Raw genomic sequence first — 24,388 nt, 5'->3', positions numbered from 1 at the left:
TCGCTCTTTGAATGTATGCATATGATTTTGCTTAATTGGATCTAGTCTAACATAATAGCTTGCCTATAGCTCCCACATTCTAATCTTACCTCTAAGAGATAACATAACTTGCAAGGGAGTGATCCATTGCTTGGGAAATGTTAAAAAGTTTACAATGTTTTCTCATATGCAAATACTAGATGGAATGAATTTTAGTACACCTAACGGATGGAGAGTGCCTAGATTGTGTATTGATGGATGGATAGTGCCTAGATTAATACATTGTAGATCACAAAAATTCTCTCTCTCATGAAATCATTTTTAGCACTTGGACTTGCATCCTTCATTTAAAAACATTTAAGGTAAATGGGCCAATAAGGGAACATTCTTCAAAACCAAAACACATCCCCTCCAATTTAGTGACAATTTTGCATAAAATATGCACTTCTTCAAAACTAGTTAAAGGTGCAATGCAAATTCTTATATACTATATATAAGATTAATGTGAATTAAATAATTGAGTCATGTATTCATTTGTATACTTTAGATTTTGTAGAACTTTAAAATAGTGCATCCTTAACTATCACACTATTGGCCCTTCACTCTATCACACTTCTATAAATCCTTCATTGATAGCTAAGTCTACTTGATAGAAACATCAAAATGCACCAAAAAAATTTAATTAATGGTCATAAATATATATAGTCATCTTATTGAAAAAATTGTAATTCACTTTTAAAATAGATGTAATGGAAGATTGATAGATGACACTCTTATTCCCTCTATTGTAAACTTTTTATTTTTATAATATAGAATCCACCTATATCTATAGAAGAATTAGGTTAAATAACATTCTATAAAACCTTCTTCCATGTAGATGATAATCATATATTTTGGTTGAAGTAACTTGAGATCAAATCAATTAAGAGATAATATCTAGAATCTTGTTACTCACACCCATTACTATTCAGAGGCCCCCACACAATGGCCAAAATGAATGTGATAGGAGCATCATCCAAAGGATAACTCACATATGCCATTTACAAAGTATTTATACAAAAGATTGTGAATCCAAGTTGCAATTAAAACTATTAATGTGGTTCATACACACATGATGTTGCTTTGAAAAATGTTGGAAAAAATATAAGCCCTTGTATTCATGTAAATTACCTACTCTTGGGTTAGGAAAGACAAAAAAGATTGTTGATTTGGAGAAACAACAAGATTTATTGATGACTCTTGGCATACTTCATGGCATAGAACAAGTTAGCTCCTTTTGCTTCAAGATTCACAGCAGTAATAGCAGTGTCATTCAAGATTAGCAAGCGATTTAGATTCTTCCCCACAAAGCCCATGTTGGTAGATCCATGCACACGAATCAAGCCAATTACCTCCCCATTATCCTTGAAAACTACGCAAAAAAGTCAAATAAAGGTGATTACATCACCTTAAATTTTTTGCATAAAATTGTGCAAAGTGAAGATAAACTATAATATACTCATCACCTCCAAGGTTCAAAGCAAGTTTCTTTATTGATAAAAACTTAATTTATCTTATTTATTTTCTTTTGTTTGCTTTTTAGTTGGGACTGAAGGTTGATAAAAGAGTGTCCCTATTGCATGTTATGTCCTTGTTATGTCTTGATCATTCTTTACAAATATCCCTAGCATCAAGCAAGTTCTAATTATGGCCCAAATGCTACTTTAGAAGCTTTTTTTTTTTAGTACAAGCCAATCACATGCATGTGGTTTGTTCAAGTACAAGCCAATCATCAAGTGGGTTCTAATTATGGCCCAAATGCTACTTTAGAAGCTAAGCATTGTTCAAGTACAACCCAATCACATGTATGTGGTTTAAAGGAGCCAAACCTTCATGGGAATTATGACTTACAAGCTTGCAATACAATTATAGTCTCCAAATTGAGCCTATTGCAATTCGTTGCATTAAAATGGAAATACATCATGTTCTTAAAAATTTTAGGATGTTATTATGGATGACAAGTAAGACAATTTCATGTGTATAACAATACATTTCAAACTTGCAAATTTTTAAACGCTATACTACGAGATTGTCATGGCATCCATAGATGTGCTAGAAGACAAAATTTGGTGTCCTCGGACCATCATGGGAAGAATAGATGCCACACACACACACACACACACACACACACACACACACACACACACACACACACACACACACACACACACACACACACACACACACACACACACACACACACACACACACACACACACACACACACACACACACACACACACACACACACACACACACACACACACACACACACACACACACACACACACACACACACACACACACACACACACACACACACACACACACACACACACACACACACACACACACACACACACACACACACACACACACACACACACACACACACACACACACACACACACACACACACACACACACACACACACACACACACACACACACACACACACACACACACACACACACACACACACACACACACACACACACACACACACACACACACACACACACACACACACACACACACACACACACACACACACACACACACACACACACACACACACACACACACACACACACACACACACACACACACACACACACACACACACACACACACACACACACACACACACACACACACACACACACACACACACACACACACACACACACACACACACACACACACACACACACACACACACACACACACACACACACACACACACACACACACACACACATTGCAATCACACAAGCACACGAGGAAAATTTTAACCTCTCATATGCTTGGAAACTTATGTGAATGCATCAAGATGGTGTGTGAAACAAAACAAGTGGGAATAATGTCAACCAATACTTGTGCATACAAAAACATACATGAGTCGATATTTAAAGACAAGACCTTGTTACCTTGAATGCCATCAGGATTTGCCACATAAACATGGCCATGGGTGTCAACTGTGATGCCATCAGGAGCACCCACACTGTCATAGCTCCCATCAAATGATGCCACTGATGCAAATAATCTTTGATTGGATAGAGTCTTCCCGTCCCCACTCACATCAAACACATACACCGAATGAGGGAGAGTAACATCATGTGAACCATTCCTATATGCATTAATAAATCAATCATCCAATTCATTTCGATCATTCAAATCATCCACAAATAAAGATAACCATATATTTCCATGGTGTGAATGCTAAAATTTGGTTCATACATTGCATGAGGATCACTAAATGCACTCAATTAATATATCTTAGTTGTACTACCACCATCATTATGCAAACAAGTAGTTTACATGTTCGGATCTATTACTCACCCAAGAGAGGAACCAGTGTCAGATACATAGAGTCGTTTCTCATCGTGGGAAAATGCTAGGCCATTCGGTTTGGTAAATCCATTTGCAACTGCATCCACAACTCCCCATTTGTTTACTCGATAAACTTGGTTGCTTACATGAGGAGAGTTAGCCTTGAAACCTTGCACCCTAATAAGAAAGAACCATGTGACCAAAACAATAATTAAGATAAATGAGATCATGGTTGAATGGCTTGTAAGTTTCCATGCATTATGTGTGTGTCTATGACCAAACAATAATTAAGATAATCGAGATCATGGTTGAATGACTTTTAAGGTTCCATGCATTGTGTGTGTGTGTGTGCACAAGCACATGGGCTCTTGCATATGTGCATGCATGCATTAAGAAAAGTTACGTTGTAAATGTGGGACTCTATTTGGATAGGAAATCTTGCTTGTAATTTTGTGATGTAATGTCATATCATGCATTTATCTTGTAATACAAATCTAAAAATCCTACCAAAAAAAGCTATGTGCTTATCTATGCAAATAACTATGAATGTGTGCATATGTGAGTTTTGTGTGTGAAATTTAATATAGAATATTTTTATAATGATAGATCACCATAAGGTGGTTGCCTCAAGAAATGCCTTAGTTAAATGTTTCCTTTAAAATATATAAAGTTTACATTTAGCTCTAACTAAAGCTTGTAATGACTACCTCCAAAGGTTCCTGGGCATATACTTCCCATATTTAATTATCACTAAGGTTCCCAAGCTTCTTCTACAACCTTTCTTAAGGCACTCCCCCTTTTTTGTGGAGGTGGTATCACTCTTTTCATCTATTAATTAAAATTTATTTTTCTTTGCAATTTAAAAAATTATTCTACAGCTTTTCATGCAAGGTCCTTGATTATTATAATGATTAAGATTCTTCTTTTTTTTTTTGCACATTTGGCACTTAGAGTAAAGGCATGTAATTGAGAGGTGGGAATCTATGTGATCTCTAGCAACCCCCCCCCCCCCCCTCTGCATGGTCCTCCCAAAAGTGCACGACTTGTTCACCCATTTTCAAGTTAATGAAGATATCAAGATATTTAATCATTCCCAAGATCCTTTGTAAATATGTTGACACAAGTTTTTGCTTTAGAGCACTAATCCATCCTCAATAAGCTATTGTGCATAGTGACACAAATTCTCTATATGCTTTGTGAGAGCATGATAGATAGTATTTTTTCCTATTTCCATGCAACTCTGATTTTGCCTCTCTATTGAACTCCCATGTCTTCCAAAACTCTTTAGCCCAGGTTCTTCATAGGCAACAAAGCATGACACCTTGTATGAAGCCTCTATTAAATATAATGCCACTTTGAGTTGCATCTTACTAATGGACCAAGAGAAATCTCCTCGTCCAAGCAAGTAGCAATAGCCAACCCATTGATTTTCTAGAATCAATATCAACATTCTTACTCTCTAGTGGTTCTCTCAAGCTTATTTGAGAGCTTGCATAGAACACCAATTTCATAACTATGATAGTCCACTAGGCTTCATTAACTCTTTCCACTTGACCCACTAGTCTGATCCATATAGGCTATCTCATAACTTTTTCATCCACAAGACTAGTCACCTTCCAAGCATTTTTAAGTTCATGTGGTTGATGTAGAACTTAACATGGATTAAGCTTTGAAGCATCTGATCTCTTGTAATATTTCATATTTCTCATTGTTCACGATTCTATGTGTATATTCAACAACATATAAATCTACAAAAATCAAAACTTGAAAATCTAATGATTACATTGAGAGAGAGAAGGGGGGAGGGACGTACCAACCGTAGTCTGGGTCTGTGAACCAAATGGATCCATCACTCTTAACAGCCACATCATTAGGACTATTAAATGGGAGTCCAAACCAATTGTCTGCTACAATGCTAGCATCACCATTATGTAAATTAATACGCTGGATGAAGCCTGGTTGAGATCCCTTTCCTTGTTGGCAAACAAGTAGTTGGCCAGATGCATCCAACACCATGCCATTACTCATGGGTGTCTCGTTCATTACAATAGTCACATCATTGGTTTCCAATGAGAGTTTTCCTAACTAAAAGACATTATAAGCATATGAGTAAAAATGATCAACAATAAAGTCCAATTTGTTTTACATTATCAAGCATAAGCTGGTCTCAAATCAAAGGGAGGCACTTAGATAAGGCTGATTTTTCCCAAATTAAAAAGATAATATAAGCATATGATTCACAATAATCAATACCTAAAATACATTTTGATTTATATTACCACGCATCAATTTGTCCCAAAGCAAAGTGATACACTTAGCTAAGGCTAAAATTTTATGTTTTTTGTTCCTTATTGCAAATTGTTTTAAGTTTCCTCAATTGAACAAAAAGATGTGAACCATAAGTGAATCATGTCTTTTTTATTCCCTCTTCAAAAATCTTTGTAATGTGATAGAGGACTGTTTCAATACAAAGTCTATAGAGTAAGTTGTTCTAGAATGCCATATGTACACTAGTGTAGAGGGCAAATCTTCATACATGTATCATAGAAATATTAGGATAGCCTTAAGATTCTAGAGTAAGTTGTTCTAGAATGCCATGTGTACACTACTATAGAGGGCAAATCTTCATACATGTACCATAGAAATATTTGGATAGCCTTAAGATTCTCAAGAATATTATTTTATAGAATGCCATGTGTAAGTTGTTCTAGAATGCCATATGTTGAGGGAAAATCTCTATACACACAATAAAAATATGTGGATAGTCTTAAGATTCTCATGAATATTATTTTACTAAATATAGTAACTAGTATTCACTTAAACATTGAACCTTTTCTAAAAGTTTCTTATGTAAGGTAAATACGATGCATGCCAAAAGAAAGTTAAGTTGTTTCCTTCCCCACATATTTGTAAACTTCACTTGTTATGAGTCATGTTAGCCACAACAGGGTTCAACTTGAATGTTGTGTTCCAAAGAAAATCTATAAAACAACATTGTTGACATTGTGCAAACACAGTCTTCAATGTAAATATATGTAAATATATTGTAAGAGGTACAAGAGGATCTAGCTTTTTTACATCTAGTGACACTTGCACAAAAATACATTGTAAGAGATACAGGAGGATTTAGCTCTTTTACATCTAGTGACACTTGCATAACAATCTATAGCTCAAGCTATGTTGTTTCATGCAAAGATTAAATCAAAAAGCAAGTGAGAATGTGTAAATAATTTGCATGGAAAAGTATGTTTGGTTACTACATTAGATAGTGCGCTACTTCTTACCATATTATTCTACCATGTAAAGGGTGAAGATAATAGAATACGCTTTTTGTTTCTTTAGGATTGCTTGTAAAGGCATGGCATTCTAATGGTTAAGGGGTCTCTATGGGAAGTTTTCCCATAGTTCACCAGCACCACTTTGCAGGGCTTTTTCTCTCTTTTCCACCTTTTTTGAATTGCTTGTTTCAATTCTTTATCAACCATCAATATTAGCACAATGAAAAAAAGAAAAAGAAGAGCAAAGGGCAATGTTTAGGACATGATGGGTGGTCTTATTTTGTATTGCTTGCTAGGATTTTGTTCTTTTGTCTAGTGGATTGGTAGAAGGTATATTTAAAAATGTCAAAATGTCTCCGATTGTCTAAAACATGATTAATGCTCTAACATCAATGAACTTGAGTAGCATGCTTTCCTTTTGTGCAATTAATTTAATGACCATGCGATTTTGTTAATAATAATGAGCTAAGGGAACATAACGACTTCATTAGTAATATAGTGACCAAGTACAATTCTGTTGTGTATGTTTTGAACAATGATAGTACAAAATCCAAGTACTCGGCTTTGTTTGAGCTCCTACAAAATGAGAGCATATTCAAAGCTTAGGGACGATTTCTAAGCTTGGTGAAACAACTACAGGGATGCTAGAGTATCATACTTCTATTGCTGGCTCATGGACCTCAAAACACAAGAGGAGGAGTGGTCTAAACTTCAATTCCAAAGTCAGAATAACTGTAAGTTGTGGTTCAATGCAATGCTATGTGGCCTAGTCTCACTTTGAACACTTTGATGAGGAGTGGATTATGCAATGTGATCCATTTTCAATTTCATGTAGAATCAATAGCTTGATATTGAGAGGATTGGATGGGGATTTCAATCTTAGAGTCAATCTTGTAAGGTTGGGTAGAATGTGATGCAACCCGATCAGATTTTCTAACTAATTTAATGGGCATGTGATACGGTTTCATGAAGCCCATTTTACATATTGAGTACTGGATTAATTATAAGACGAATACCTTGATATTGGGTGGATCAGTGTGGCGTGTGCTAGAGAAGTAGAACTCCTCCTTGTCAGGGAAATACACCCCTCCTTCATGGGCGTCTGCATGCACGAGAAACTCCAGCTTTGGATGCTTCCCGATCATCTCGAGAAACTCCGGATCTCTCACCTGATTTAGTAATTCCAAATGCAGGCATATTCATCCACCCACTCATTATCATATTGCAGTGGCAGTTTAACACGTTAATCTTAAAATACTATAGAGCCTAACATGCTTAAGGTGCCGATTGTTCGATGATCACCACTGCATATCTTTTATCGATGCTCATGTACTGCTTAAATTGCTGGTTTTGATTCTACTGCACTGTATGTGTAATACCTGAAATATAGTCTGGTCTGGATGCTCCTGTGCGTGTGTTGTGCTGTATGATCCCTTGTTGCCATAAGCACACACCTTCTGCTAAGACAGAATGAGCTTGGCCGCACTCTTGGACACCGTCAGCTAGTTCGATGAATTCCATTGTAATGTCATACCAACAGAAGAGGAAAAACTGATCATTAGCTGGGGCAGGCGAGGATTACAATATTATAAGCAAGGCATGAATTAACAATCAGATCACTGAGCAAGAACCACTACAACCAATCTCGACAACCAGTACTCAGAGAAGCAGAGCCATGATGTGATATTGATGATGTACGTGTGTAGAAACAAGCTCATGATCAGAGTGGTTCAACAATCAGATCAGGTTTAATTAGCGAAGAACCATTCAGTTTAATTATGAAGCGATACTCAAACACTCAGTCAGAGAAGAACTAGATCACTACGACGATGAATGTGAGTTGATTAACCATGGATATTGTGAGCTAGAGTAAGCTCATGAGAGTGATAAGCAAAACTGAATATTACTTGTGGATGAACATGGCGGCGTTCTGGCAGCCCAAATGGTGGTATGGATGGGGAAAAGAAGAATGAGGACGAAGGAGGGACTGATGGTAAGCCGCAGGTTAATGGGCAGCTGATCAATCATGGCGCTAAATCAGATATAGTCCAATTATATAATCTGGCTATAGCGATAATTATGAAAGGAGAGAGCGCGCGGATATCTCTCTCTCTCTGTCTGTCTGCTCTCTGCCTGTGAAAGGGGGGGGGGGCGCTAGTGTGACAAGGGGTGGGGCTGTGGCAAGATACAGTCCAATTATATAATCTTGCTCTAGGGATGAAAGGGGTGGGAGTCGGGACTGTAGCGAGGGAGGCTGTCCTCTGTATATATAAGAAGTCGTCAGCCACAAGATGCCAAGAGTCTGCTAATACACTGTGGTAATAATACAAAGTCCAACCTTACGGAATACAAAGTCCAACCTTACGGAATATATAAAAGTAATTGTTGTTCGATTTAAAAGCTCGTGTCTAAAGGGTCGGTTTCAAAAAGAGAGAGAGAGTGTGTGTGTGTGTGTGTGTGTCGGAGTTCACTAAAAACCGAGGTTTAATGTAAAGTGAATTGCAAAGTTTTTAAAATAACTTTCAAAATTGAAGGAAGAAGGTTTAAAATCTCAAACTTTTGAAAAAAAATTAGTTATAGAACTGGCAAATACAAGTAATTTGATTCAAAAATCCTTGCAAAAATTTGAGTTAGAGGTTTTTGTATCTGCTCTGACAAATGCTTTTCGTGAACTTTGGGGTGTATGTGTGTGTGTGTTAAATTACAACTTGTTAATTAAATTACCATTAAGTGATCACAAGGACATCTGTATCAAGGGTACCAATTACACTATTGCACATATGCTTTTCTTTCCTCACAAAAAAGAGACACATGGCATGATTCAAGTTGTAATTCTTAGAAAACTCCTCCTCTTCACTCACAAAAAAGTACCAATAGCCAAGTTCATGTGCTAAAAATACATGTACACAGTGTATGCACATGTAGAGTGTTACATTACTGTAAAAAGGTTTCCCTTTGATGATTTCAACCTATCTTTTCTTGCATGCTTTTTCTTAGCACTCTCATCTATCTCTATGAGCCCTTGTTGCAACCCAAGCCTTAGAAATTGATCCAAACGTAAATGGCATTTATATAATGATAGAAATTTTTCATTGACCACTTATTTTAAACCTATGTGGCATTTGCACAATGATCAAAATTTACCATGGACCTCTTCTTTTAAACCTACATGGCATTTGTACAATTATAGAAATTTACCATTGACCCCTTCCTTTAAACCAAATTTCCTTTTCTTATGCAAGCCATTAGTTGCAATTGAGTAATTAAAAGATCCCTATCAAGGGTAGCACTCGCACTATGACAAGTGTTTCTCTTTTGTCACTCTCATTGCTCATAGAAAAGTAGGAATGGCCCATGTCATGCATTAAAAATGCCCACATATGCACATGTGCACAGATATAGAGTGTTATAAAATTGTGAAAACTTGCGCTTTTATGGCTTCGATCAACCTCTTCTTGCATGCTTTTTGTTGGGGCTTGAATTGACATCAGTACCTTATTCTTGTGCGTTATTATGGGTGAATGTTCTTAAAATGTCATGAGATTAGGAAGTTAGTGATTATTACAAGCATTAGATGTATCTCTGATAGTTGTTCTTGATGAGAATGTATGGAAAACTGCTATGAAATAAGAACTATGGATATTTCCTAGTTTTGGCTTATTATTCTATTGATTGAGTAATGATTCGTTCAATGTAGTATGGCGATCCTACTCATGTTGACTCGAATGCTGTGCAAAAAAAATATTGTTTGATGGGTGTGTTGTGAAACACTTGAAAGCCCTAAAGAGGTTGCATATCCTATTGAGAAGAATGATGCTTGTCAAAGGGCTAGTTCTGCCTTCTTGTTTATATATCAAACAATTACCATCATCCATCCAATGTTATTCTTTGATTATTTAAAAAAAGTCCATAAAGTTGAACAATAGAATGAACTTAGAGGCAAGAAGATTCTCAACCTTGGATGAGCATAATGTAAGATTTTTCAAAGAAGATTTCCAAGATGCATGTACCTTACATGAGTACCCTTTGTGTATCATTCTTCTATTGATTCTAGTGAGGAAGAGGAAGTAGTACCTTTGCTTCAAAACTAGAACCGTCAAATACCCCCCCTCCCCAAAACCCCTAAGAAATTGAGTGAGAAGTTGCATCACTTGGTGCTTGGTCATGCAATTCTTGTGAAAATTCCTCTCTAATAGCAAAGAAAACCTTGAGCTTTGATCGCTTACCCATTTTGAAGAAGGAAAAGAAGCAACAAGCAAGGACTCACCACCACTCAATCCCAAAGTTAAACCTTCTAAATTTTCAATAAAATGTAAAGAGGAACCTATGATTGTCATGTGGCTTAGTTTGAAACAAGATACATAGCTAGTGGTTTCAATAATATATATGGAGACCAGTTTAAATTACACTAGTCTGCTACAACTTTCAAGGGTAAAGCCATGGATTGGTATAGTACATATGAAATTGCACATTTCCTCACTTAATTACCTTCTTAACTAGATTTTGAACTGAAAAGTTTTCTAGTGATGCATTAAAGAAAAAGTAAATCAAACAAAAGCATTAGGAAAAAAATGAACTCACAAATGGGCCTTTTAGTCCCTCCCTCCCTCTCTCCTCCTTAAAACAAGGAAAAGAGGAGAGAAGAATAGTAAAATAATCCTCCTCTCTCTCCACTTTTGTAATCTCATTTTGCCTTTTTTATATTATCTACAAAGATATACTCAGATTCCTTCTCTCTCCTCATTCAAGAAGTCTTTTTCAACCAAATTTTATATTAAAAAAGGAGTTAGTTACGGGAGTGTGGTGCTTCGTTTTCAATGCAAAATGATTAGTAGATACGAGGTAATTGATTTTTTAATCGAGAACAAGGAAAATAAAATTTCAAAAGTTCTTTTTAAGATATTTTGGGGATTTTTTATATCCTAGTTTTTGGTCAAAAAACAAACCAACTGGTTAAATTTCGTGTTTTTTGGAGATGTTTTTGGAGGCAAAATAGAAATATCTAAAATATGAAAAGTCTTGGGCATCCCTACCCTCTAAGCTATTTCCCCCCATATCTATACTCTCTCATGGCTCTATTGTGACCTCTTCTCTGTGTTTATGCAACCTTCATTAACAGAGTGAATTACTTACACCCTCCTTTCCCTTGGCACCTTTGTGTGCCTCTCTGTGCATCTCCACTCTACCTCTTGTGACAACCAAGTAGGCTCCCCGTTTCTATTAATAGTAAAATAAATATAGGAAAGGAGTTGCATATTGAGGTAGAGATTGAATATGCCCCATTATTCAAAATAACCGAGTGTACTAGTGTCAACCCTTAGGTTTTGCAGAGTTATAGGCAAATGGGATTGAAACATGTGGAGGTTAGTCATCTTAACCACAGGAGAAAAGACCTCATCAAAGTCCACACCATGCTCCTGCTTAAAACCCTTTGCTACCAATCTAGCCTTGTATGCTGGCTTGCGGTGTCCCAGGGGTACTTTTCAGCTTGTACACCCACTTGCATGGCAAAGCCTTCTTGCCCGTAGACAAGGAAACCAAATCCCAAGTGTCATTCTTATGCAAGGAGTCTATCTCAAACTGCATAGCCCTCTCCCAGGAGTGACTGTCACCCCCGCACATAGCCTCATCATAAGTGAAAGACTCTCCTGCATCTGTAACCAAGGCATAATGCATCGAGGGCTGAAATCTATCGGGGTGGACATCTGTCTCTAGTAGACCATCTCACGGCAGGCTCTACTGCCTGCCCAGCTGCCTGTCCAACACCCTAACCATCAGCATCTACTGCAGTTGTAGGCTGTCCAACTGGCTGTGCGGGAGCTCTCGGCTCCTCCTGAAATATGACCCTGCGGATCTCAACAACTCTCTCAGGCTGCCTATGCATCTTGTCTTCATGGAAGACTACATCGTGACGGTGGATGACTTTCCGCGCCGCCTGCGGATCCCAGAGACGGTAACCCATCTCGCGTGCATCCCCATAACCAAGGAAAATGCATTTGACACTCTTAGGATCCAGCTTACTTCTCTTGTTCCTGGGCACATGGCAAAATGCCTCACATCCAAAGACACGGAGATGCGCATAAGAGGGAGGTTTTCCAATCCATACCTCCTCGGCAACCTGGAAATCCAAACCACTAGAAGGTGATCTGTTTATGATATGCACAGCTGTACTAATTGGGTCGGCCCAAAAGCTCTGTGGTAGGCTTGCGTGGCTAAGCATACTACATACAAGCTCCTGGATGGTTCTATTCATCTGCTCAACTGGGGGGGGTGTAGGGGGCAGTCAACTGACGCTTGATACCCCTCTCATCACATAATTGCTCAAAAGCACGTGAGACATACTCACCCCCATTATCTGTCCTTAGGTATTTTAGCCTATACCCAAACTGGTTCTCAACCAATGCAAGCCATCTCTGAAACACAGCCAAGACATCGGATTTCAGCTTAATGGGATAAGCCCAAACTTTCCGTGAAAAATCATCTATAAAAGTAACAAAATACTTGGCACCACCCATAGACTGACAAGGCATGGGCCCACAGACATCCGAATGTACCAATGCCAAGGGCTCACTCATGCGTGGCCTACCAAACTTTTTATGCGTAGACCTAGTATGCATGCCATAAAGACAATGCTCACATGAATCAAAACATGCATAATCAAGGGGTAGCAAGTACTGCAAACCAAAAAGCATTTTCATTCCCTTCAAAGACATATGGCCCAAACGGGCATGTCAAAGAGATACATGTGGGATAGAACCCACAGACAAAACATGATCAAGGGAAGAAGCTGATACAATCAAGGGATAGAGGCTGCCAACCTTGGCACCTCTCGCACAATCACAAGTCTGCCACCCACAAGTGATCTTCCATGCAGAGTCTCCAAAACATACATGATATACCGCGTCATCAAGCTGTCCAGCTGACATGAGGCTGCGTGTCAAAGCAAGTACATGACGTATATCCTGCATAACAAAACTGTTGCTAGAAGGAAATTGCAGCCTAACATCACCAATACCCACAATATCAAGAGAGCTGTCATCACCCAAGTGCACAGAACCCGAAACAGTACAATATGAATGAAACCACTCTCGGCAAGGTGTCACATGAAAGGACACACTTGAGTCCAAGAGCCAACACTGTGAATACATAGAGTGAATCTCTATCATCTACGAAGCACTAGAAGAAGCTGCAAGGATATAATCATCATCATCAGCATCCTTAGACTGCATAACATTGATCTCTTCAATTTTAACACTGGACTTTGCACGCACTATGCTGCGATCAAAAGACTTATCCTGCACTTTGTCTTTCCCCTTATCTTTGCACCTTTCATTGCGTAGTTCATGGCATTGTGGCCTAATATGGCCCTTTTTCCCACAATGGTGGCAAGTAACATCTTCATTCCTGCCACGGGATTTGCTACGTGACTTCTCACAAGACTTGGACCGAGATTTCTGAGAATCCCGTACACGGCCACTGCCACTGCCACTGCCATGCTTTCCATAGCCATCATTCCTCCCTCTAACTATCATAGCATGCGACACACGAGAGACATCCAAATTCTTACGGTTAACCTCTTCCTGTAGAAGAGCACTCTCAACATCAGATAATTTCAAGGTAGCAGTAGAGGCACATAATGCAGTGCAGAATACATCCCATGACTCATTAAGAGTACCAAGCAAGAAAAGAGGAGTGACATCCTCTGCAAAAGTAATGTCCTGCAAAGTCAAGTTCTTGAGTATAGCATGGAACTGGCTCAAGTGAGCATACATGGTCACATTCTCCTTCATGTGCAGATCCATAAGCTGCTTCAGCCAATACATCTGACACGTTGGACTTTTCTTGTCATAGAGATTCTTGATTTTATCCCACAACTGCCATGCACTCTGTTCTTCCTCAAATACATTGTAATGAACATGTTCTGTGAGAGATAATACAATAGTGGACTTGCATAACTCATCAAGCTCAAGCCATTCCTCATGTGGCATAATTGCAGGCGGATGCCCGCTCAACCTCAAAGGTTTGATCTATGATTTCTGCACCAACACCTATTAAATCTAGCTCTTCCAATAAGAGTAGTTCGTACCATCAAGCTTAGTGATGTTGAAAATAGCATGATCAGTGGACGAACTCGCCATAATGTAGACTGGAAGACTCTAGATAGTTCAAAATTGCTTGTTATTTACTACAAAAAATGACCAAAAAATCACCAAAATCGAGAGAAAATGGTGAGAAAAATGTAACCAAAGCTGCTGCCCGCCAAGTACTAGTGAAAGTACATCATTTCAGAATATTTCAGCATGAAAAATCCATGTCAGTCCATACATATATGCTTGCTGTAAAAAATTACAGATTTCAGTAAATGAGAGCTAATAGTGCCAAAATCGGATCCCAAGTCAATCAGATACTTCCAAGACCAAAACCGGCATCATGCGGGCATAACATAGGCATATGACAGTCGATAAGCGTGAATCCAACACCCAAACATGTCATACAAACATCTGCCAGTGAGTAGGCACATCCCCCAGTCAACGGGGCAAAGTGTTCTTGCCACTACCAAGACTTGACACAAGTAGGTGTCAACTCACAAAGAGAGTGACCCAAAGCAAAGAGTTAGCTCATAAGCATCAGAGGAACCAAGACTTATGAACCATGCATCATCCTAAAGGGTAAAAGATCCCAAATAGTCTCAAAAGCTCAAAGAGCATAGACCGCCTGCTCAATGGCTGTCAAGCATCCAAAAAACACTCCCACTAGCACAAAAGCCGTAAAGATCAAGCAACAAAGCTCAAACAAAGCATGTACAAGCACCAGTGACAAGTGTCCATGATCAAGCATCAATGGTACATCTCGGACATGTAGGCAGTAGAGCATCCGTATGTAGCATCCATAAGCATGTAAGACATCAAGTACATCCCAAGATACAACTCTGGCAAGCCAATAAATAGCTCAAGTAAGCTCCGGTAATCCAAGGTCAAGCCAAGACCGAGCTCCAGTAGCAATAGGCTCCAAACAATGTAACTAGCATGTAGTAATGGCATAGGCTAAGCATGTCAAGACCGGTCAAACATAAGCAACATAATGCCATAAGTACATCCAAGACGGAGCATCCAGATGCTTTGCAAAGCGAGCTCAATCTCAACCAATGATCCCGAATGAAAACCAAGCTCTATGTCGAGCCCCAAGTGTCAATACATCACCATATATGCCCAAAACATAGCCCGAAAAGCATAGGCATAAGTATACATGAGTAAAATGACTTCAGCTCAAATGTGTACAGCAGTGATTTACTGTTCAAAACTAAGAATTTCAGCACCAAAATCAGCTCCAAATGGTTGCCAAACAATAGGCATACATTCCCCTAACATCCAGGCATCAAACGGGACCAACCGGGCATCAAATGACAATGCCAAACAAGCTGTAGTATCAAATGTCAATGTATCACTGTCATACACTGCCTATGGACTGTTATGATAGTCTCAAAATAGTGTCAAATCAATCCAAAGGCTATACCAACACATCAACCATCAAAACCAAGCATCAAAGCACGTTCATATACCCGAAATGGAGCCTTTCCAAGTGCCAATGGAGGGGGAGAGCTGCTATTGTGACTATCAATGCTAAAGACACATATGGGAGGGCTGCATGATTGCGCCAACTGTAAATGCTGGTCCTAGGGCTGCAAAAAATAGTAGCCAAGCTTCGGAGGGGTCCAGTTAAAGCCAAGGAAGGCCTCAAACAAGCTCCAGCAAAGGGGAGAGCAACCCACATATGAAATGAGAGCTGGGAGTGTAATGGCTGCCCTGTTTCAAGAGGGCTGAAAACTGAGGTAAACCCTATAAAGAGTGAAGCAATACCTCTGTGTGAATGCCTTGAGGGTGCCCAAAGGGGCCAAGAAGGTGCTCGGGAAGCCGGGGAGTGACGGAAGCTCAAAGGAGTCGGATATGGCTGCCGAGAAGGAGACCCAATGCAAGTGGGGAGTCAATGGGAAGCTGAGAATGCCACGAACCAAGATCAAGAGTCAAGAAGCTAAGCTCTGATACCAGTTGAAAGGTGAGAAGGATCGAACCTTGCACTTGCGAGCTATGGCAGGAGACCAAGAGCAAGAAAGAGAGAGGCAAGAAATGGAAACTCCAACAGTCACAATGTGTGACGGGGCCTTCATTTATTCAAACTGTCACTAAAAGAATAAAGAATAAAGTGACGGTGATGGGCGCCCGCCACCTGGAGTGTGCAGTGGTGGTGACTGTCAGTGTAGTAATACACGGGCGGCTAGGCGGAGGCGCCTTTACCCCCAACAAGATATGGGGGACTACTCTTGACCTCTATAGCAGATCACAGAAGATGAAGTTGATGGAGAAACCCCTAGTGTCCATGATATCCAAGATGATTAGATGTAAGGCCTTAGTTCCACATGATATCCAGGATGATCAGGTGTAAGGTCTAAGTTCTACATGATATCCAGGATGATCAGATGTAAGGCCTCAGTTCCACATGAGACCATTAGATCTGAGCTAGCAACTACACCGATTGTGGTAGAGGCCCTCACCCAATCAATCACATACATACATAGCCTATGGGACTTAGCAAAACATAGATATGCACAGTTGGCTCTTGAGTCCTCTAGATAGCTTGCTAGAGAGGTTGATACTTCATGTTGATATGCATAAATGTTAGCTAGGTTTGAGGTACATGGCTTTAGCATGGACAAGTTATCCCCTTTTAACACTCCCTCAATGAACCATCTCTTGATTTGAGCAAGTTAGATATTCACAGGATCATTAGGATGGATATTATCTAGTTGGATATCAAGCGGACATGGTTGATGCCAGGGCAGGAGCTAGGGACAAAGATGGCTTTCTATTGCGAGCATTTCCTTTGTACTACAGATGATGGATTTATTATTCACTCAAGATACATAGACACCCACCTTTCCCATGGGATTAGTCAATTGCACACTTCCTCACATCAGCTAGAGATTGACACAGGTAGATATAGATCTATCCCACTAGAGGAGCACATATGCTAAATATGTTAGTTAGAGATAGAGACAGCGGTGCATTATGTCTGTATTGCCCACCCACGGGGGATTCACTAGTAGTGATAAGGAGGCGTCACCTACGTGCAAGAAATATATGAAAATACCCCTTATCTACCCCCTATTTATGGGCCTTACCTTATAAACTGTACCTTCCTTCCCTTAAATAACCCCCCTCCCTTACCATACGGTAAACCCTAGTAGACCCCGCGAGGTATTGCCCAGCATATTATGAGATCTGTGGTTGTTTCTAGTGTCTCCTTAGAGATGGATTTGGACCACTATCTAGAGTCATGGATTTCACTAATCAGCGATGCCTTGGCCTCTTTCTCCTTGAGATATGACAACTTCATGACATGTGCCGCCTCAAGAGTATGGCTTGTCTAGGACATGAAGGACCTTTACAGAGGTAGCTCATAGACTTCTTTGTAAAGGAGACTTAGGAGACTTCAATACAGTTATAGCCCTATTCCACACAAGAGACTCTCTCACCACCAGAGTCCACACACAAACAACGATTACTTATTGATCAATTTTTTCAACTTAGCCGATATCCAGATGTCTTAGGTTTTGACATAGACACCGACGATACCTTCATAGGTAGATACATGGGATTATTTCTTAGGCTAGAGCTAGGCCCTCCATATCCACATGAGATTGTAGCATTTGGAGCTCATTGTTACTAGATAGAGCTCTATGTTTTACACATAGCCATAGTTTGTTTCCTTATTTTGCTTTGTGCTTGTGAAATAAAATTGCTTAGATCTTCTCCATGTTTGTACTCCAAGCTAAAAAACTCAATCTTTAGAAAGGTCTTGGAGTTCTTCCCTATAGCCCCATAGATCCTTTCAAGCTCATCCCACTTCTCCTTAGCAGTGGAGAGTTGGTCAATATGATGAATCAAAGATTCATCTAAATAAAGCATGATGGCCTGAGCCCGCCGTTCATCGTCTTCTACATCAAGGTTATTGGATGGGTCAATTACTTTTGTCCCTTTTATGAAGGGCCAATAGCCTCGTTCCATCATTTTATATTTTACCAAGACTTGCCAAGGATGGAAATCTTTTCCAATGAACTTGCGAATTCCAGGCCTTACATTTGCATAGGTCATGGCCATTATAGGAAGGTCTTACCTATTGACTTGAGCAATGGCAGTGTCTAGTCCTTCATGAGTGGCCAAGTAGAACCCAAATAGCAGAACTGATAGCTCTACAAATGATAACCAACTTTAAAGCTATAGAGGTGCAAAAGGTTGGAAATCATACATATGTAATATCTCAAGATAGGATTTTTTAGGTTTTGTTCTTCGAACAACCCTTGATTTAAGCTTTACTGTTTTCCTAGGTTTCAATGAGGTGAACTTTGACTGGACTTCTGGCTCTTCCCCTCCTTGTGGTTTAGTATACAAGCATTTGGTTGAGCAAGGTCAATTAGTGACCTTGACACTTGATGAAGAGTCTGAGGAGATTTCAATCACATCAATATTCATAGGGCAGTAGTATTGATGACATTAAATGCATTTTCGGTGCTTAGAAGCACTCATCTCAAGATTGAGATGTTTAGGTATTACATTGTCAAGCTTGGTGATACACTTGACTTATTACCGGTAATGAAGTCATGCTTCTTAGTGAACTTATGATGTCCCTCGAGTGTTGGAGCTACTCACAGACTAGGAACACACTTCAGAGCATATGCTTTAGTGGTTAGAATCACTATTAATGCTTAGAAATTGAAAAATTTGTAAAATGAAAAATCTTGAAGCTTTCTAACTATGGCTGCCAGAAACCCACAGTTAGGGTTCTACTGACAGCAACCAGCAGAGAAGTAATTTTCTCAAACCCTCTTAGTGGGAGTTGGCCCACTAGGGGGGGCTATGAAAGCCCTATGATAGCCAGGAGGATTCCGCCGTCTACAGGTCACGCCAAGCTCTGGGAGTTCATGCTATCAAAACTGTGTCGATTTCTATGTTTGTTGCAATGCTGCCCTCCACGTCATCTAATCTCATCAAGAGATACACCGTACTGGAGCATCCTAAGCTTCATACACCGTACTGGAGAATCCTAAGCCGAAGATGAAGTCTCCAGAAGAAATCAAGAGCTAATATTGCCTCCTTTGCACACACCAGCTCCTCCAAGATCAGGGGGTGATGACCGGGAAATTTGTGCAAATAAAGGCACAAAAGTGTGCTCAACATGGAAACATCCTTTGCAAATTGATATTTTGATTTTGTACTTTTTTGTAAAAATTAAAATATGAAGCAATGTAAAATGTGTAGTCCAAAAGATTCACATTAAAAAAATGTAGAAAGGAAAAGCAAGGTCAAACACATTTGTCCCATTCTCAAAATAAAGGGTCCTTTAGACCTTAGCCAAGATGTATGCATTTCAATTTTATAATATCAAGAAAGGAAAAGGAAGAGGCTTGTCGGGTGATTTAAGGAGGTGGGAGGTTGAGGTGGTTACACCCTCTCTCTTTCTTTATCTTCTCCTCACATGCTTCATTTCCCTCTCTCCCTCATTTGGCACAACTCTCATCTTCCTTGTTCTTGCTTTTCTCTCTTGTGCTTCATGCTCACTTTTAATGGAGAGTTAGGAAGAGGAAGAGAGTGAGGATGGAAGCATTGTTCAATTTCTTGTGTGCCTTCCTCTTGTGTGTTTTGGAGCAATGGTTCTTGGTGAGGAAGAAAGGTTTCTTGCAGGTTTTTGTGGCCAGCAATGTATTTGCAGCCTCTACCTAGCCGATTCATGGTTCATTTTGTGCCGTGGCAGGGTGCTATTCATTTGATGCACTGGTCGGGAAACTGAGGTGGCTATGGAGCTTGCAAGGAAGAAGGGTTTAGAAGTATTATTTCAGCCATGACAAGGCTTGAGGGCTTCAAGGGCTTTCCTTTTGACAAAGTCCCATGCTTGATCATCTTTCTAATAAGAGCATCAACGAATCCAAGAAATGTAAGGGAATGAAGATCTGATGAGAAAATAAAGAAGATAAGAAGAAGGCTCGAGTGATTGTGTGGTGATTCAAAGAAGTTGTCAAGTTAATGAAGGTTGTTCTCCATGCTGTTCTCATAGTTTGTCCATGGCATCAAAGCACTTGGAGCCGGGACAAAGGAATCGCAGGTTGAATGAGAAAAAGGCCGCAAGGAGGAGGACGACGAAATAAGAAGCAGAAGAGGGAGAAGAAGAAGCACGATCTCTGACCACAAGAGGAGGATGCAAGAGCCTTGACGCGTCTTCCACATGACCCCTTCACACAAATCAGCCTCTACAGGAGGTGTCAGCAGCATAGCATTTGTTCAAACTTGTCCCTCGAAGAAATTGAGACATTTGAAAGGAGGTTCTGACTAGACAGAAAATGGGCAACTTCCTTCCCTACCACTATTCTTTGGCTCACCAATCAACCTATTCTCCCTCTCTGTCTTGAGGCACTTCCAAACCCATCATCGTCCATAATGCAACGGCCATCCAATCCTTCACCTTCTCCCTTTCCTTAACCCTCTCCTATCACTCTACCACACAAGCAAAATCTCTTCCACCTTCCATCGTTACAGGTGTAGTAGTACTCTCCTCCTTCTACGCAGTAAGATCCACATCCCAATCTTCATGACGGTTGCAGCGACCTCATCTCCACCTTCTCTTATCCATCTACATGGAGCGGCGGAGACGATTTATCCAATTGCCTGAAATAATTCTAACAGAAAAGATAAACAAAGAAAGATTTAATCTTTAACCTTACTATTAAAAAAATCCCTTCTCAATGGTTGTTTCCATTGTATTCTATCTTGATTTGTCTTTTCCTTTTTCACCAAGGCTATTGACACACACTTAGATTTCTTTCTGTGTTTATTTTCTTGTTATTGTTCATAATAAAACCTATATTTTTTTTCCTTTCCTACATTAAGCGGGTGGGAAAAACACTATTGTCATATCTTTTGTGAGGGCATGCTTCATGTTCAAATCTTTTCGAGGTCCTATTATTGTGCTTCATGTTTGGTTGTTTTTCAATTCATGCTAAGTGTGAAGTCATTTTTATGTGCAAATTGTGTGAAAAGCCCTATCTTTTGCATGATGTATGATTTTATGTGGTATGCTCATGACCTAGGCTCAACGTCCTAGTTGTGTGTGTATTTTTGTGTGATTATTTCCTTTCCCTATCCCAAGGTAATTCAAAGGTCCAAGAAGAAAATGAAGACTGATGATGAAGATAAAGACTTTTGTTGGAGCTAATTGTGGTTCTTCTCCAAATTGTTCGCGGGGACGCTTCACACTTAAGCGTGGGAGGAATGATGACTGGGAAATTTTTGCAAATAAAGGCACAAAAGTGTGCTCAACATGGAAACATCCTTTGCAAATTGATATTTTGATTTTGTACTTTTTTGTAAAAATTCAAATATGAAGCAATGTAAAATGTGTAGTCAAAAAGACACATTAAAAAAATATAGAAAGGAAAAGTAAGGTCAAACACCTTTGTCCCATTCTCAAAATTAAGGGTCCTTTAGACCTTAGCCAAGATATATGCATTTCAATTTTATAATATCAAGAAAGGAAAAGGAAGAGGCTTGTCGGGGAGCCATTATGCTACATAATAAAAGAGACTCACTCATAGCTTACCTCAAAGAGATGGACTAGCATGAGGATATTCTAGAGTGCTCTCATGTGCTTGTCATTATCTCTATTTACATCTCCATGGGCTCCTTATATAGCCTCCATGAGAGATTAGATTAAGCTAATCTTCTTGATTAACATAATCCTAGATTATGTATGGCATCTTTAAAAATATGGAGAATAGTGGATGGGACAAGTCTCCACCTTGGTCATCATGCAAAAAGCCAAGGGTGGTGGTAGACAAAATAGAAAAAGGGAGCTAGATTACAAGAGGTTGGTTCCCAAAGAACATTATTATAATATATTTACAAGGATAAAATGGAAAGTTGATGTGGTGAAAGAGAGAAGAAAATTGCATGTAGCCAGCAGTCTACGCCTTTGTAACTTTAAATGGGTGAAGAAATTGAAAAACGTTTCTTCTGCAAATTTGTAGACTAGTCGAAACCGATCCTGCTATGCTAGAATTTTCTTGAAATTTGCTTATCCTTGGGAGTTATTGAGATTATAAAAAACGGCTTCCAAAAGTTGCTTTGACTTTAGTTACTTATATATATATAAATACATATAAGCATGTGATAGAAGGGGTCCATGCTTGTAAGCTTTTGTCTAAGATCCAAATGACACCATGATGTGGATATTGACTTATGTACTAGGGTGAGGTGTCCTCTAATGATGGTGATAGATTCCAAATCTTAGTGATGCAGGCGGAACACATGTGTAGTTGGAGGCTAGTCCTTTGAAAAATCTATGCACTCACTCAACTCCTAGGTGTAATCCATTTTCATATTCACTAAGATAACCATCCCTTTTACCCTTTACATTGACATCCCTCCTAAGAACTTGTTCCCTCCATTTGCTAGCATTATCATAATTGAGAAGCAATGTAGCATACCTAGTGCTTGAAGAGTAAACCCAAAGTGATATGGTAAGGCTCTTGATAGGGGTTTTGGCCAAATTTTGTGGTAGAAATCCAGTTTGTAAAAAACCCGGATCATCGTGTTGCAAATCAGAGTTGGAAGCAAGAGAGAGTGTACACAAGAGGGAGAGAGAGAGAGCTAAAGTATAAGAATAAGATCTTTCTTAGTCAATTGTTCAAGGTACAACTAGTACACTCTCCTCAATTGTGAGTGTGTACTTTGGGCTATTTATATAGCCTCTAGAGGAGTTAGGGTTAGGGTTTCCCCTGTCCTCCAGTCCATCTATACCTAGCTACCCTTATTCTCTCCATTATAAGGAGAGTTTCCATGCTTACTTCTCAACAGTTTGTGTACCAAATACAACTCTTTGGGTAATATATTAACTCTTGAATCTTTGTCTAATAATACATAATCAAATTTGCTACCCAAGTATTCCACTTGAATAGTTGGAACCTTATAATCCACCACCTCTGATTGTGTGGGGATAACTACTTGACATTCTGACATGTGTCTACTATCAAGCGTTTCCACACTTTTTCTTGATTTAGCATAATCTTTGTTATGAGCTTTTTCTTGAATTGTGGAATTAAATGAAGGATTTGTTCCAAATTTAACTATAATGAGGAATTAGCTAATGCAGCAAATAATTCATGAGAACCTTGAAACTGATCATATGAATCCAAGCTTTGGTGTTGGTCACTAAAGTGCATCCTGTTAGTAGCATATCGTGTTGTTTTTCGTCATACAACAATTGACTCTCCTGGACCTCATGTGGCAATTCTATGGAATCGGAGCGTTTTAACTGCTTCTTCTTCTCCAACTTCAGAATTTCTTTGGAGGCCACTTCCCTAGCCTTTTCTTGGTCCTTCCAATTGATCTTCTACCTAGTTTTAGCCCTAGTGATGGCTAAAACTGATGCCTCTTCCCAGAAAATCTTCCATAACTATACAATTTGAGCAATCATAGCCTACTTGCGGCTCTAACCCATACTTAGTTACATTTAAAACACCCTTACTTGGCACCTCTTTTTGAAAAACTTCTTTGATTTTCTGCTCCACATGTTGGGCTACTACTTGGCCCTCTGTGATTTCTGCACGTTGTTATGCGAGCGGTGATCGAGAACAAGTCTCACTCACAACCCGATAACGTGACATTAAGGAGTGCCGGTTAGGAAAATTGACTTTATCGGATGCACAACACAA

General features: G+C 39.3%; 1 protein-coding gene across 3 annotated transcripts; it reads right to left on the bottom strand.

Moving 5' to 3' along the window:
• Nucleotides 1–1,026: 1,026 nt before the first annotated feature.
• On the bottom strand, nt 1,027–8,756 carry LOC148022483 (uncharacterized). 3 transcript variants are annotated; one of them, XM_087695074.1, is made up of 7 exons: nt 8,538–8,756; nt 8,010–8,132; nt 7,647–7,799; nt 5,166–5,437; nt 3,362–3,529; nt 2,950–3,149; nt 1,027–1,390 (listed from the first exon to the last, which is right to left on the bottom strand). In XM_087695074.1, the coding sequence occupies exons 3-7, from the start codon at nt 7,773–7,775 to the stop codon at nt 1,206–1,208; spliced, it is 954 nt and encodes a 317-aa protein (XP_087551200.1). In that variant the 5' UTR covers nt 7,776–7,799; nt 8,010–8,132; nt 8,538–8,756; the 3' UTR covers nt 1,027–1,205. The 3 variants fall into 3 exon arrangements, with proteins under 3 accessions (XP_087551200.1, XP_087551201.1, XP_087551202.1); XM_087695075.1 differs by having other exon boundaries at nt 8,010–8,756; XM_087695076.1 differs by lacking the exons at nt 8,010–8,132; nt 8,538–8,756 and having other exon boundaries at nt 1,028–1,390; nt 7,647–7,971.
• Between the last annotated feature and the right edge of the window lie 15,632 nt (nt 8,757–24,388).

The sequence above is a fragment of the Lygodium microphyllum genome, chromosome 16 (genome assembly GCF_053477565.2).
Source record: "Lygodium microphyllum isolate KBCC chromosome 16, Lygodium_microphyllum_v1.1.10, whole genome shotgun sequence".
Taxonomy (NCBI): Eukaryota; Viridiplantae; Streptophyta; class Polypodiopsida; order Schizaeales; family Lygodiaceae; genus Lygodium; species Lygodium microphyllum.
Note: the sequence above shows the minus strand (reverse complement) of the source record. Positions and strands in the feature narration are given on the sequence as shown.